General features: G+C 38.6%; 1 protein-coding gene across 2 annotated transcripts; it reads right to left on the reverse strand.

The window, feature by feature from the left end:
* Nucleotides 1-5,545: 5,545 nt before the first annotated feature.
* Nucleotides 5,546-15,378, reverse strand: LOC131936671 (uncharacterized). 2 transcript variants are annotated; one of them, XM_059293710.1, is made up of 6 exons: nucleotides 15,232-15,378; nucleotides 14,562-14,791; nucleotides 13,845-13,944; nucleotides 13,404-13,493; nucleotides 6,821-6,968; nucleotides 5,546-6,094 (listed from the first exon to the last, which is right to left on the reverse strand). In XM_059293710.1, exons 1-6 carry the CDS (start codon nucleotides 15,307-15,309, stop codon nucleotides 5,919-5,921), a joined length of 822 nt encoding a protein of 273 aa, XP_059149693.1. In that variant the 5' UTR covers nucleotides 15,310-15,378; the 3' UTR covers nucleotides 5,546-5,918. The 2 variants fall into 2 exon arrangements, with proteins under 2 accessions (XP_059149693.1, XP_059149692.1); XM_059293709.1 differs by lacking the exons at nucleotides 5,546-6,094; nucleotides 6,821-6,968 and adding exons at nucleotides 12,213-12,758; nucleotides 13,104-13,251.
* Nucleotides 15,379-16,041: the final 663 nt, after the last annotated feature.

Below are 16,041 nucleotides of genomic sequence, written 5' to 3' on the forward strand. Positions count from 1 at the left end.
ATATAACAAAATGAGAGGACATTTCACTTGTTCATATCAAAGGAAAGAAAAATTCCGGAATTTCCAGTTAAATAATGTACATCCTCATTCTGCATTTGTGATTCGTTTTAAAGGTATTTTGAGAATTTCCGTATGGGGATTCCTCTCTCTATACTAGGTAGTTTGTTAATGGAGAGCTGTAGACTTAATAAGGCTGCGCTGTAATAATGTATATTTACACTGTTAAATTCAAATGTAAACATGTTGGCCACACTATTAGTCTATACCAGGGGTCGGCAACCTGCGGCTCGCGAGCCGCATGCGGCTCTTTTGATATCAAGATGCGGCTCTCTAGCTCCTTGAACAAATACCAATAATCTTAATAAAAAAAATTAAATATTTGAAATAAAAAAATGTTAGTGGCTCTTTGAAACCAGGGAAATTTTGAAAATTGTAACTTTTGGCTCTTCCGCTTCAAAAGGTTGCCGACCCCTGGTCTATACGGGTTATTTAGTAATGATTGAATCAACATCCAATATTAATGCGACAGTTTAATCTCGTACCCATTTTAGTAACCGCAGCATTTTACAAATCATGGAAATAAAATTATTTACAAAAGTGTTTGCAGTAATATTGATACTAAAATTTGAAATATCCATAATAACTATGGGTATTAAATATTTAATAAAATCACAGTCCCCCAAAGTTAGTAATTTTTTTTAAATTACTATTTATTTTGCTTTGTAAAATTTAGAAAAAAACTAACACGTTGCAGTGATTTATTTTCTTTGTTTTTTAATTATCTATTCTCATTCCTTTCTGTGGGATTTCTAGTTGATTCAAAGAATTATAGCAGATTATTAAATTATTGGTTATTTCCCTTTGGTCTTTTTAAGGTTACACACAGTTGTACCCCTTTACTCAGTGTTTTACCATCGGTACAATAGATTTCTACTCGCCACCCGTTACAACTCGCCAGTCGCCACCCTCTACTATTCGAAACCCTCAACTACTCGCCACACTCTACTACTCGCCATCCTCTACTACTCGCCATCCTCTACTATAAGCCCCCCTCAACTACTCACTCGCCACCCTCTATTACTCGCCATCCTCTACTATTCGCCACCCTCAACTATTCGCCACTTTCTACTACTACTCACCATTCTCTACTACTGGCCACCCTCTACTATTCGAAACCCTCAACTACTCACCACCCTCTACTACTCGCCACTTTCTACTACTACTCACCACCCTCTACTACTCGCCACCCTCTACTACTCACCACCCTCTACTACTCGCCACCCTCTACTACTCACCACGCTCTACTACTCACCACCCTCTACTACTCGCCACACTCTACTACTTGCCACACACTACTATTCGCCACCCTCTACTACTCGCCACCCTCTACTACTCGCCACCCTCTACTACTCGCCACCCTCTACTACTCACACGCCACCCCCACTACTACTCGCAACCCTCAAATACTACTCAGCACCCTGTACTACTCGCCACCCTGTACTACTCGCCACCCTCTACTACTCGCCATCCTCTACTACTCGCCATCCTCTACTACTCGCCATCCTCTACTACTCGCCACTCTTTAATACTAGCCTCCCTATAATTTCTACTCTGCCACTAGATTAATTTCCACCATCGATTTTTCCATTCGAAAATCCACGCACGATGGAAATTCCCCTGAACCATCTCATCAGTTGTCAGCGCTTTCTGCGCTTTTTGCGCATCAGTCGTCCACTAGCCTTAACAGACAACCACGTCACAGCTGACCTGGTTTATACGGTGATGAAAAAATCGAAGATGTTATAAATATTAGATGATTAAAGACAATCTGTCTACACAAATCCGTTAATTAGTTTTTAGTTTTCCCACAAGGTTAAGAATTTTTTTTACATCCATTAAACAGTATTTTTTAAATCTATATTCAGCTAATTAAAATTCGCTGAATCACCATATATTCTTGTAGAGAATAATTTTTTTTATAGATCTACTGTCTGAGTCTACTGTTTGTCTGATCAATAAAAAACTTCGATAATATTGATTCGTCTCTTGCCATTAGGACGCTGTGTTGAAAAGATTTTTTTTATCTTTCGTGGTTCTTGCAGAAATGCGTTTTTCTAGGGAGTTGCTTTCAGTGCGAGGAGGGTTTTGTGGGGAGGGTTGTGTGGGGAGGTCTGTGTGGGGAGGGCTGTGTGGGGAGGGTTGTGTGGGGAGGTCTGTGTGGGGAGGGTTGTGTGGGGAGGTCTGTGTGGGGAGGGTTGTGTGGGGAGGTCTGTGTGGGGAGGGTTGTGTGGGGAGGTCTGTGTGGGGAGGGTTGTGTGGGGAGGGTTGTGTGGGGAGGGTTGTGTGGGGAGGGCTGTGTGGGGAGGGTTGTGTGGGGAGGGCTGTGTGGGGAGGGTTGTGTGGGGAGGGTTGTGTGGGGAGGTCTGTGTGGGGAGGGTTGTGTGGGGAGGTCTGTGTGGGGAGGGTTGTGTGGGGAGGGTTGTGTGGGGAGGTCTGTGTGGGGAGGGTTGTGTGGGGAGGTCTGTGTGGGGAGGGTTGTGTGGGGAGGTCTGTGTGGGGAGGGTTGTGTGGGGAGGGTTGTGTGGGGAGGTCTGTGTGGGGAGGGTTGTGTGGGGAGGTCTGTGTGGGGAGGGTTGTGTGGGGAGGTCTGTGTGGGGAGGGTTGTGTGGGGAGGGTTGTGTGGGGAGGGTTGTGTGGGGAGGTCTGTGTGGGGAGGGCTGTGTGGGGAGGGTTGTGTGGGGAGGGTTGTGTGGGGAGGTCTGTGTGGGGAGGGTTGTGTGGGGAGGTCTGTGTGGGGAGGGTTGTGTGGGGAGGTCTGTGTGGGGAGGGTTGTGTGGGGAGGGTTGTGTGGGGAGGGTTGTGTGGGGAGGTCTGTGTGGGGAGGGTTGTGTGGGGAGGTCTGTGTGGGGAGGGTTGTGTGGGGAGGTCTGTGTGGGGAGGGTTGTGTGGTGAGGGCTGTGTGGGGAGGGCTGTGTGGGGAGGGATGTGTGGGGAGGGTTGTGTGGGGAGGTCTGTGTGGGGAGGGCTGTGTGGGGAGGGCTGTGTGGGGAGGGTTGTGTGGGGAGGTCTGTGTGGGGAGGTCTGTGTGGGAGGGCTGTGTGGGGAGGGCTGTGTGGGGAGGGTTGTGTGGGGAGGGTTGTGTGGGGAGGGCTGTGTGGGGAGGGATGTGTGGGGAGGGCTGTGTGGGGAGGTCTGTGTGGGAGGGATGTGTGGGGAGGGCTGTGTGGGGAGGGCTGTGTGGGGAGGGTTGTGTGGGGAGGTCTGTGTGGGGAGGGCAGTGTGGGGAGGGATAGGAGTGGGAGGTGTCTTAAGTATGATAATGTTGCTTCGTTATTCAAGAAAACACAAAAGCAATCATTGTCGTAAAACGGTGATCGTTAATTATGTCTTACTTTAAATTGGATCGCTCAATTATAGTTTTTATAGCTCAAGAAACGTGTGACACGTAAATACATCTTGACATTCGTTCTTGAGGTAAAAATCATTTCGGCTGCTAACCCGAAGGTTTCGAGTTCGAATCTCGGTTAGGACTTGTGACTTTAGAACGCCCCTGTGTCCACCCAGTTATGATGGGTATCTGACTTAAGTTAGGGGAAGTTAATGCGGCTGGGTATAGTGTATATTACACCATCCCTTCATGTGCTGAGGTAAAGAAACATATGAGCTCTACTTCATCTGTCCAATGGATGTCTGGGTCTAAAAAAAGGTTCTTTATTTATTAAAAACAATGTCGCTTTATTGGTAAATATATTGGTATAGAGTAGGGCAAAAATGTCTTTTAATGAAACGATAAAATTACATGCAGTTTTACCGGGACTTTGTATAAATAACATAAAATTTGTGACGTCATTTAACAATTTAACAACCAACAATTCAATCTCGCAAAACTCTGCTTTTTGATTCACTGAGCAGATTTTCGCGATTGTAAAGTCGAAAGCACTCACTGTTAATTAATTTACTTATACACTATATAATCGAACCTCGATAAAATACCGGTCATAGACTTACTGACCAGACTGTTTATATTGTAAAATCGAAAGCACTCTTTGTTAATTAATTTACTGTTGATATCAGACAGGCTTAATACACGTAGTATATGTCTGCCATTTCTATATAGATGGATGTCTTGATAAAAACGACACATGGAGATATAGGCTGCACTGTTGGAAAAGGAGTATCCTCTTGCGAAAACAGCTGTGGCCATTTTAATAACATGGCTTTGATTTAAAAACCTTATAATATACGATTTTTTTGTATGATATAGTGGGTTTTTTTAAAATGGTGTTTAATATTGTTGCATTTACTTAAAATATACAGCCTTATTAAATACATACTTATTAAATAATATTAAATAAAATAATGTAAAAAAATTATATATACATAAACAGGTAGTGTTAGTATCCTCACGATTTCAAGACTATAACAAGTACAATGGAGGTTTCGACCTAAGGTCTTCGTCATGGAGAGGACAAAACATTTTGTTCTTGGTGAAGCATTTTTAGAAAAAAAGAATTTTTAAATTTAAATAATGAAATCCCCTATTTACACAAATACAAACGATTTCGTTGATATTTAAGACTTCAAAATAACGTAAAGAACTTATTAACCTAAAACTTTATTAAAGTGTATATCATCTTTTTTACTAACTTGTCCAAATCATTTTAATTATCTTAAACCTTATTAGCACAAATGACTATTCTATGTTTTAAATTTACTGAGTGCAAGTTTAATTAGTCAACGTAGTCGATGACATGACAATAAACTACAGTAATAAATAAAACACGTTGATTTTTCACAAAATATTTGTTTTTAAATTTCAAAAGCATGCAAAGCCATTTGGTAACTTAATCATAATCCAAAATATAAGTTTAAATAATAGGCCTATATATTACGTCTTTTACTAGATAAAAAAGCTAACCAATTGTTAAGTTTACGTTGAGTAACTTTAAACTTCATTCAAACAAATGACTCCTTATACATTTTACAATTAGTACAAAGTAAACTTCATATACTTTTAAAAATGGTGCAACATTTTTCATATTTTAACTGACATATATTTGCATTTCTACGTAATTAATTTAGTTTAAATATGATTTATTAAATAAACTTTTAAAATTGCTTAAAAGTAAGGATCTATTAAAGTTAAATATATAACAATTTTTTCCCAATTAAAAAAACAAATGTTGGCAATCATTTTTTAGAATATACTAGACGACTCAGTTTCCCGATAGAAAACTGTTTTCCAGCTGCACTGCACAACACAAATCAATTAGCCTGGATCCCAACTTCACTTGGATAAAGTTTATTCACTCCACATAAATCCTACCTTTTTGACAAGAATATTCTATTTCTCTTTCTTGTTATAAGTGTTACATACATATGTATATAAAAATTAGCATATTTGTAAACAATCCTTTTAACAAGACTAGTACGGAATAAAATTATTGTGTCGGTACCAGCTCAGCACACAACCTTTTGTAGAAATGGTATAAAGTTATATGTATAAAGAAAGAGACAATATGATTTTCTTTTTTTTTGTATTAATATTTTTTAATCGAAAAAGAAATATTCATTTCAAAAGAAATGCATGAGTTTAATGTGACCAGATAAATTTTCCAAAACCAAGAAATATTTACCAGGTGCATTTAGAAAATAATAGACATGCCAGCATGATCAATATTTAGCACAAGTGTAAAATAAAACATTGTAAACAATATCAATAAACAATAAACAACCGTCATTCTATTTCCTATGTTTAATTTAAACATTCATATTAAAGCAAAACATAGATTTACTTTTTTTATCTAAAATATATAAAAATTTCGAATACAAATTGTAAACCATTCTTCCTTGAAACCGGTATATCACATTAGTCAATAAATGTAAGTGTTTCTGTCTTTAGCCCTCAGCCCGTGAGGTTAATGGCGTCCACCACGACCACCCTTGGGTCCATCACGACCACCCTTGGGTCCATCATGACCACCGAAGATACCACCAGCGGGGTGGGTAGGTTTGGGTGGGGGAGGGAGGACAAAGGCGGTAACCTCTGTGTCCAGGGTGTAGAAGGTCAAGGATACCTCACCTTCAGAAGCAGCTGATGAAATAAAATTTAGAAACCCCTCATTATTTCATTTAATGAAATGGCGTAATTAGGAAGAGTGCGTAGATTGGTTTATACTCTCCCCCCCCCCCCCCCCCTTTGTTACTAGTCAAAGTAGTAAAGTTCCCTTTTCAAACCAGACGGTCTATAGAACAAGTGAAGTAGAGTTCACTTGTTTCTGTGACCTCGGCATATGAAGAGATAGTGTGGTCACCAGGCGCCTTTATTTTCCCTAACTTGAGTTAGGTACCCATCAGAGTTGCGTGGACTCAGGGACGGTCTATTGACTTGAACCCGGATTTGAACTCGAGACGGGTTAGCAGTCCAGCTCTCTACCGCTAGACCACTCCGTCCTCGCTTTATTACTAAACTAGACAGTTAAGATCTCTAAAGTCAGCGCTGATTAGATACGTTGTTGACAATGGTAAGCAGAGACACAAGTCACAAGGGTGCATAATGTGTGAATTTTATATCAAAACAATGTCTTCCACGCTTCTGATCGATATTGTAATGTGTCATGTGGCTAGGCAGTTTTGTTCTATACACTTGATAAATAACTTGTAAGCAGCTAAAGGTAAGTAGAGATATTAATACCCCTCTCCAGATCTACAGATATATTATAGAATATACGACTTCATTGATTAATTTAAGCCCCGTACGTAAATAAGGAAGAGTAGCCTTGTAGACTTTATGAAAGAAGCAACAGACGTGTAGACTTACCACCAGCTGGTTCCACGAGAGAGATCCTCTGTCTGTTGCAGGCACGTCTGACGTCAGGATTGGCGGCCAGGTAGGCTTTGGCCTCATCACGTGACAGAACCTTGGTGGCGTTCCAGGACTCTTTCTTTGTGATGGTCTGGTTGGTGTTCTGTAAAACAGAGGATAGTTATCGTTTTAGATTACGCAAGTTATAGCAACAACAAAAAATTGTGCATTAGAAAACGTGCTCAATGGGTAAAGTTAGGAAAATAAGTTTTCTTTAACAAATTTAAATGTAGAAGTTTAAAAAAAAAAAAAATTACATTGATGGCGTTCAGATGGTCAATGGGTAAAGTCAGGAAAATAAGTTTTGTTTAAAAATTTAAAATGTAGAAGTTTTAAAAAAATAATTACATTGATGGCGTTGAGATGGTCAATGGCGCTCTGGTAGGTGAAGTCTGTGTTGGAGACGAAACAAGCGCCACGGACGGTAACAGCAACAATCTAAATATAGAACGTGTACAAGTATGCTAACAAATGAACCAAAATTTTAAAGTTATATCTTCATTTTGTAAAACAAAGAACGAATTCATTATTAGAAAACTAATTATATTTAATTAATCGACTTTAGTACGCGAACTTTGAAATATTTCAGCTTTAAGTACTTCTTATTATGAGCATTTGAAATTATTTAAACCATTGCATGGCAGTTATTGAAATTTAATATCTAAATCTACTTTAATTTAACGTGTCTTAAGTTGGTTTACTTTTCTAACCAGTTGTATTTTATTAATTTGAAGAAGAACAAGAAATAAATTTATGATGTACCTGTGAGTTGTTGTAGAAACTGTAGATGGACCTGGCACGGGTGATGTTAAGTGAGGCTAGAACTGGGTCGTTGGATTTGACCAGGATGACGGTGCCGTTTCTGAGAACGTCAAGAAAACAAAAATTAGATTTATTCCATTGGGTCTCCTGTGACAGGACGAAAGCTGAATGGTGGAGTGGTGATAGAGTATAACACTCAAAATAAAGTAGCGCTAAAGATCATATCTATACATCGTGTGAAGATATAAGATTTTGCCAGGACAGCTAGTTCGAGTGATGGAGTGCAAGAGTGATATCTAGATCAGTTCACAGATTTCCCCCCACCATTGGGAGATAAACGCCCTTTGCTAGGTAGAACGACTTATCTAGGAAAACTCAAAAAGCGAAAAGAGAAAAACTTTTGGGAGAGGGAGATGAATGACTTTAGCTAAGAAAAAAGACCCATCTAGGACTGAAAACTCCAAAAAATGCAAAAAAAAAAAAAAACACTATTATCTTTCATGTAGTTTTTTTGGGTGGACAAAGGCTATGGAAGCAAATCCTGAATAAAAATGCATTCTAATACGGAGTCTCAAGTTAACGCATTATAATTTTGGAGGAAAACTAGAGTTTGCAATTTTGTTTAGTCTTTGTTACAATAAAGTAAAAAGGAGAAAAACAAAGATTTGTGTATAGTGCTAAAATACTCTCGCTTACGACATCTCTATATAACTTTCAGCGATCAGCTTTAAATTTTAAAAAGTGGCAAGAAACTTACACAGGGACCTCTGCCTGTTGCTCAGCAACGACGACGTTTCCTAGATCAATGCCAAAAGTGTATTCAGCGCCATCTTTGTCGCCGTGTTCCTCTGAGCTGATCAGCTCGTTGGAGTTGCTCTCATCAGATTTGTCGTGTTTACGGACTGCTGGGGGCGTTGGTCTGGGGGTGGCTGGGGGTGCAGGGGTGACGGGAGCCCTTCCTCTGTCTCCGCCTGGTCCGCCTTTACCCTGAGAAGAAAAGAAAAATTGTGGCGATGAAACATTTTTAACCCCCCAAAAAAAACAACTATTGAATTACAATTTTTTAAATCACCAACATACTCTATAATACAAATAAGAACCAGATTGGTAATAATTGACGCGTTAGTATTGCCTATGTAGTTAATTAACCGTATCCCTGTTTAACTCATAAAAATATGAATTTGTTTACGAAATTGGTCGAACGAAAGTTAACCGACCTTATGTTTTGGTTGGGTCACTTTAAACTATGCAAACGTCATTTAGAACAAATTGTTTTGTTTATATTTTACAAGTTATACAAGTTTAAAAAAAAAAATCAAACAGTTAAACATTGGTATAATTTCTAGTCAGAAGCAGTGATTTATTCACGCAGCTGTATACACTAATATCTTCATGGCAACAATTTGAGGACCGCTGAGCCAAAACTAAACATGTTTCACCCAACCAAGTTGTAAACATTTCAATTTTAAAAATGTAAGTTAATGTATTTTACTTTTATATTAAGTTTAAAATATAGAATTTGTACAGAAAAGTTAAACATATAGGTTTGTATTAAGGTAAAATAAAAATCTATTTATTTTTCAAAATAAAAAAAAATAAAAACAACTTCGCAAATATTTTTTAAATTAATATATTTACCTTTCCTCCTTTGTCGGCATCAGCAAAAGATGAGACTGCCACAGCCACGAAAAGAGCGATTAGAAGTTTAGCTTGCATGTTGTCTGGTAGTTGATGGCGTCGATTGACCGTTTAGTATCTGGCTACTGTTGTGATATCTCTTCACGTCTGCTGGGTTGTGTGTCTTGAAATCACGGGCCGCGCGCTTTTTATCCCCGTCGTCTGCTCGCTGGCGCGGAACAAATTACGTCACGGCCCGGAAAAAATACACGCCGGATATTGAGTCACGCAGACGTGAAGACGGTCTGCTGTTTGGTGGTGGCGTCACGAAAGGGGTGGTGATGGGGTGGGGGGGTGGGGGGGGGTATAACCACGAATCCTTTAAACCTGTTTATGTGCCAATTTTCGTCTCAAAAACAAATTGTCATCTGACTAGATACGTCATAGGAATGTAATTCATTTTGTAACAGCATGCACGATTTTTCTAAATGGTATTTGTGTGCGATCTTAAAGGACAGACCTGAAGAGTTTATGTCTATAGATACAGAGAACAGAAAGGTTTATCAGTCACGTTATTTGAGAGACAAATGTTTACAATCAGGGTTAAACATGACTTATTTTTATCATGACATCTTTAACACTTAGTTTTTTTATTTTATTTTTGTGTGTTTAAAAAAAATTAGAAGTAGATTGTAAAGTTTTAAAATCCTCTATTGTCACACTAAAGAAAGCATTTTCTCTATCCTGTTTTTAAAGTGTTTTTTTCGTGTCTATTGCAGCTGGGATTCGAACACACATCTACAACATGCTGGTTTGACTGAGCAATAGTGTAGTTTAGATAACAGATGTTCGTGGCACCAAGACCTTGTTAAGATTACTTAAATAGATCTATTTGCAGATGATGTATAGTAAATCTGTATCAACTCCCTATTTCTTTTGAAAAGGGTTGTGTGGTAAGCAATATGTCCAATCTGAACAAACACATATCTCAATTAATAAAATTGCATGTGTTCAATATGTAATAGTGAACGTAATGATTATCTTTTGAAAGATTACAACAACAACACAGGAAAACAATTTTTATTAAAAATGCGAATCTCAACTACAAATATTTTACATATGATCTCAATGAATGAAATAGGATTTAACGCCAACATGAACAAAACCGAATTCGTCTGGTTATATATACTGTATCGCCATTCGATACTACTTTACGCACACAACTATTTCAAAATGGTCATGGAAAAACTTAGTAAATTACATTATAATTTTAACAAAATTTAGAAAAAAAAATTACTACCAGTGAAAAAGATTATACGAAACTAAGGCTATGTAAGCACTTTAAAGTTCAGCGTCCCGGATTTTAACCCCAGCATTGCGTCAGTTCTGCTGTGCTTATTATTAATGTATGTACAGCAACTTCGCTCGAATGTTCGTCGCATTGATTTCTATAGGCAATGGAATCAATGAACGCAAAAATGCTGTTTAAATATGTCACTCTTTTTTTTTGCAGGCTTGTTTCAATAGTTGTGGAAAGTAATTCAAATATTGCCTGGTATTTTTAAACATTAATTTAAACTTGCTTACACATTAAAAATCTGCCGAGTCTTTAATCAGTTACTTTTCAAGCATAAAAATAACACATTTCGCAACTGTACTGTCTTATAACTTGTACCAGTGGGTACTAGTCTTAACACTTATCTTAGTCCTCCTCTAAACGAGCTACTCTCATTATAAACCATAGTAATGGTTAAATAGGGACTGATGTAATTAGCTGAGGTTATTCGTGGCTAAGTGTGGTTATACGTGTTTGTGTAAGGAAAGCTGCAGTAGCGTAGCGAAGGGGGGGAAGGGGGGACATATGTCCCCGGGCGCCGACCCTTAGGGGGCGCCTAAATGGGTTGGAGAAATAAACTGAAAGGTTGAGGGGGGTGCAAATCGAAAGTTTGAGGGTGGGTGCAAACCGAAATCTTGAGGGGGGGGGGTGCAAATCGAAAAGTTTGTCCCCTGGCGCCGGGAAGGGTCGCTACGCCTCTGGAAAGCTGGAAATATGTGTGTTTTCCTGAGGTTATGTGTAATTAGTGTTTTGCCTTCGTCTTTCCACAGCTACGAGACACCCCGTGGTTCTTTTGTATTAGACGTGAAACTGCGTGGTCGAACGATAGAGCGCTTGACAACAAACCTGAATGTCTTAATCTCATTAGTCATGCTCACGTGTTACAAACAGCTTTGATGGATATTTTACTTGGGTCAGGGATAAATAAAAAGCTGACCGAGTAGTGCAAGCCTTTTAATGCCGAAATCGATGAAAAAGCCCATACTTCATTTGGTCTACAAAAATATCTCATTTACTGTTTTGTATGAAATCTAACAATTTAATCTGTAATCCTTAACATTGTATGACTCGATGTTTGCGAATGTATTATTTTCTTTTGGTATGGCACGCGTGAATGAATACAAAAGATAGTAGCACGAACTCTGGAAATAACTGGTACTTTTGGTCTTCTTCTTCATCTTCTTCGTTCTTAATTATTAGTGTTGAAGGGGATCGAGATTTATCTGCCAGTGGGTTTGAACTTGAGACTGTTCGAATTTATCAACCATGAGCTTTTTACTGACTCGACCACGCCTCCAACACAATTAAGCGTTACGTGTCAACTGGTTATGCGCCATTGAGGCCATTGACTCCGATTTCAGCCTGCTTTTCTTTTTGGATTTGCTTCCATAGCCTTTGTCCAATCAAGAACAAACTACAAGGCAGCAGTTGTTTAATTTTGGAGTTGTTTCTCCTAGAAGAGTGGCTGTCCCCAGCTAACGAGCCTCATCTGCCCGAGGGTTCGAACTCGAGACTTTTTCGGTTTAGCAACCATGAGCTTTAGTACTTTTGGTCAATCTGAAGGTTTGTAGTAAACGTATGTTACATGTATTAAAAAGGAAACAATATACTTTTCTTTTTTTATATATATTTTTATTCGAAAAACAAAATATCTGATTCAAAAGAAATGCATGAGTTTAATGTGACCAGATAAATTTTCCAAAAACAAAGAAATATTTACCAGGTACATTTAGAAAATAATAGACATGCCAGCATGATCAATATTTAGCACAAGTGTAAAATAAAACATTGTAAACAATATCAATAAACAATAAACAACTTTCATTCTATACCCTAACATTTAATTTAAAAATTCATTTTAAAGCATATAATATATTCATTTTTGTTTTCTAAAAATATGTAAAATTCGAATAGAAATTGTAAACCATTCTTCCATGAAACCGGTATATCACATTAGTCAATAAATGTAAGTTTTTCTGTCTTAACGCATCAGCCCGTGAGGTTAATGGCGTCCACCACGACCACCCTTGGGTCCATCATGACCACCCTTGGGTCCATCATGACCACCGAAGATACCACCAGCGGGGTGGGTAGGTTTGGGTGGGGGAGGGAGGACAAAGGCGGTGACCTCTGTGTCCAGTGTGTAGAAGGTCAAGGATACCTCACCTTCAGAAGCAGCTGATGAAAGAAATAAAAAATAAAATCTTTATTTGATTCAATGAAATGGCGTATCTTAGAAAATAATGCGTAGGTTGGTTCACCCCCTCTCCCACCTCAATACAAATAGACCAGAATTTGGAGATATCTAACTAGTCAGTGCTCATAACAGACATGGCAGATGTACAGACTACACAAAAGACAGGCAGAGGTATAGAATTCAAGAAAGCAGAGCAGGTGTATAGACGTCTTGAAAGACAGAGAAGATGCACGTACGTCTTAAAACAAAGAGCGGATGGGTACCATTGAAGAAAGCAGAACAGACGTGTAGACTTTATGAAAGAAAGAACAGACGTGTAGACTTACCACCAGCTGGTTCCACGAGAGAGATCCTCTGTCTGTTGCAGGCACGTCTGACGTCAGGATTGGCGGCCAGGTAGGCTTTGGCCTCATCACGTGACAGAACCTTGGTGGCGTTCCAAGACTCTTTCTTTGTGATGGTCTGGTTGGTGTTCTATAAAAACAGAGGTTCGTTATCGTTTTAGCTTAAGCAAGTTATAGGAACAACAAAAAAATAGTACATTGGAAGACGTGGTCAATGGGTAAATTAAGGAAAATAAGTTTTCTTTAAAAATTGTAAATGTAGAAGTTTCAAAAAATAATTACATTGATGGCGTTCAGATGGTCAATGGCGCTCTGGTAGGTGAAGTCTGTGTTGGAGACGAAACAGGCGCCCCGGACGATAACAGCAACAATCTAAATATAGAACGTTTAAAAACATGTTAAAAATGGAACCAATTCTAGGTACTTAGCATTTTTTTTAAAACTACACATATCTTTATATTGTGGTTAAAAGAGAGCGCACTCATAACGAGAATTAATGTAAGTGAATTTTCCAAATCTAATGCGAACTTTGAAATATTTCAGCTTTGATTGGTTCTTATTATGAGCATTCGAAATTATTTAAATTTAAAATACTAGACAATGTTCAAATTACATTGCATGTATTGTTTTTAAAGACATAGATCTAGTTCATTTGGACATGTATCAAGCCTGACTTGTAATTTATTTGATGAAGAGCGCAAAAAAAAGAAGCTAAATATTTACCTGTGAGTTGTTGTAGAAACTGTAGATGGACCTGGCACGGGTGATGTTAAGTGATGCCAGAACTGGGTCGTTGGATTTGACCAGGATGACGGTGCCGTTTCTGTAAACGTCAAGAAAATTAGGTTTATTGTATTGGGTCTTTGCTAAAGAGAACGATAGCTTATTCGAGGGTAGCTACTGTAGAGCTAAAGTCAAACTAAATGAGCAGCTGTAGAATTGTATAAATAAGTCATTCGATAATATATTTCGATTGACAGCGGCCATAGTCAGTTCGAGACAATGCTTAGCTCAATTCTTTCCATACATTAAATTTATAAAGAAAGGGAATGAATAATTGGGGTATCGTAGAGCACAAATCTTATATCCCGAATATCCTCGAGTTTGGTTCACAGACCCATGGGAAGTAGTGGCTCTTTAGCTGTCAACAGCAACACGTCTAGCCAAATCAAAAGACTACTGCCTTGCAAATGTTCTTGAGTAAATAAAGAAAATGGAAAGCGCACCAGGATTGAAAAAGAAGCTGAAATCGGAGCCAATGGGCATAAGGCGCATAATATTTATGACATGTTTATCCCTTCCTATGTTATATGAAGTACAAAGAAGAAAACAATATGTGTGTCTCAAAGATATAACCACAATAGCTTTAAGTATTTATGTTTAATTTGGGGGGGGGGGGGGGAGTGAAAATTTAGTAAACAACAATGGTGGAGAACTTACGTTGGGACATCCGCTTGTTGCTCAGCAACGACACCGTTTCCAAGATCAATGCCAAAAGTGTATTCAGCGCCATCTTTGTCGCCGTGTTCCTCTGAGCTGATCAGCTCGTTTGAGTTCCTCTCCTCAGATTTGTCGTGTTTACGGACTGCTGGAGGCGTTGGTCTGGGGGTGGCTGGGGGTGCAGGGGGAACGGGAGCCCTTCCTCTGTCTCCGCCTGGTCCGCCTTTACCCTGGAGAAAAAGAAAGAAAAATTGTGATAAAACGTTTTGAACACACACACACAAAAACAGAAAAACAACTGTTGAATAAGAATTTTTAAATCACACTAACTAACCATTTCGGTAACAATTCAGGTATTAGTATTACTTAGTATTACTTATACAGTTAACTAGCCTTACCCCTCTTCAACTTTGTTAAAATAGTTAACCAAATTTATTTGAACAAATGGTTCGGTATTTTAAAAATTGGTAAAACAATACCTTTTTTAATCAACGAAGTTTTTGCTATTCTATGTATCTTATAGAATTGTGTTTATGTGTTTAGTTTTTTTTTAATCTCAGAATTTTAAAAATAATTTCAAAGTATTTAAATCTTTTAGGTAAATTAAGATGATTTACAAAGAAAAACGTATAAAAAGCTTGACAATTATTACTTAAATTAAAATATTTACCTTTTCTCCTTTGTCGGCATCGGCAAAAGATGAGACGGCCACGACCACGAAAAGAGCGATTAAAAGTTTAGCTTGCATGTTGTCTGGTAGTTGATGGCGTCGATTGACCGTTTAGTATCTGGCTACTGTGGTGATATCTCTTCACGTCTGCTGTGTTGTGTGTCTTGAAATCACGGGCCGCGCGCTTTTTATCCCCGTCGTCTGCTCGCTGGCGCGGAACAAATTACGTCACGACCTGGAAAAACGACTCGCCGGATGTTGAGTCACGCAGACGCGAAGACGGTCCGCTGTTTGGTGGTGGCGTCACTAAGGGGTGGGGGAGAGGGGGGGGGGGATCAATCCACGCCTACTTTAAACCTGTTTATGTGCCAATTTTCTTTTGAATAACAAATTGTCATCTGACTAGATACGTCACTGTAATTCATTTTGTATCGTCATGCACGATTTTTCTAAAGATATTTGTGTGCGATCTTAAAGACAGAGCTGAAGAGTTTATGTCTATAGATATAAAGAAGACTCTATGTATATAGGTATAAAGAACTGGCTGTTCAACAAGTCACGTTATTAAGAGACAAATGTTTACAATCAGGGTTTAAAATAATTTATTATTATCAAGAAAGTTTGAACGCATTGTTTATTCTTTTTTCAATTTTATTTAATTTTTTTTTGGGGGGGGGGGGGGGGGGACTGTAGCAGATAGTTTGTTTTGTTTAAAATTCATCAATTTTTTACATCTGATATAAATACTTTCCGATCCTGTTTTTCTATATTTTTTTTCTACGTCTCTGTTGGTCCCCGTTTGGTTGTGAC

The sequence above is a fragment of the Physella acuta genome, unplaced genomic scaffold (assembly GCF_028476545.2).
Source record: "Physella acuta isolate Inbredline_101_S28 unplaced genomic scaffold, ASM2847654v3 ptg000183l, whole genome shotgun sequence".
In the NCBI taxonomy this organism is placed as follows: domain Eukaryota; kingdom Metazoa; phylum Mollusca; class Gastropoda; family Physidae; genus Physella; species Physella acuta.

Excerpts from the sequence above, each read along its gene's own strand:
- LOC131936671 (XM_059293710.1), bottom strand. The coding sequence starts at position 15,309 with ATGCAAGCTAAACTTTTAATCGCTCTTTTCGTGGTCGTGGCCGTCTCA. Across the intron at positions 14,792-15,231 it reads ATGCCGACAAAGGAGAAAAG|GGTAAAGGCGGACCAGGCGG; the intron begins GTAAATATTTTA and ends CTTTTTCTCCAG. Across the intron at positions 6,095-6,820 it reads TCTCGTGGAACCAGCTGGTG|CTGCTTCTGAAGGTGAGGTA; the intron begins GTAAGTCTACAC and ends TTATTTCATCAG.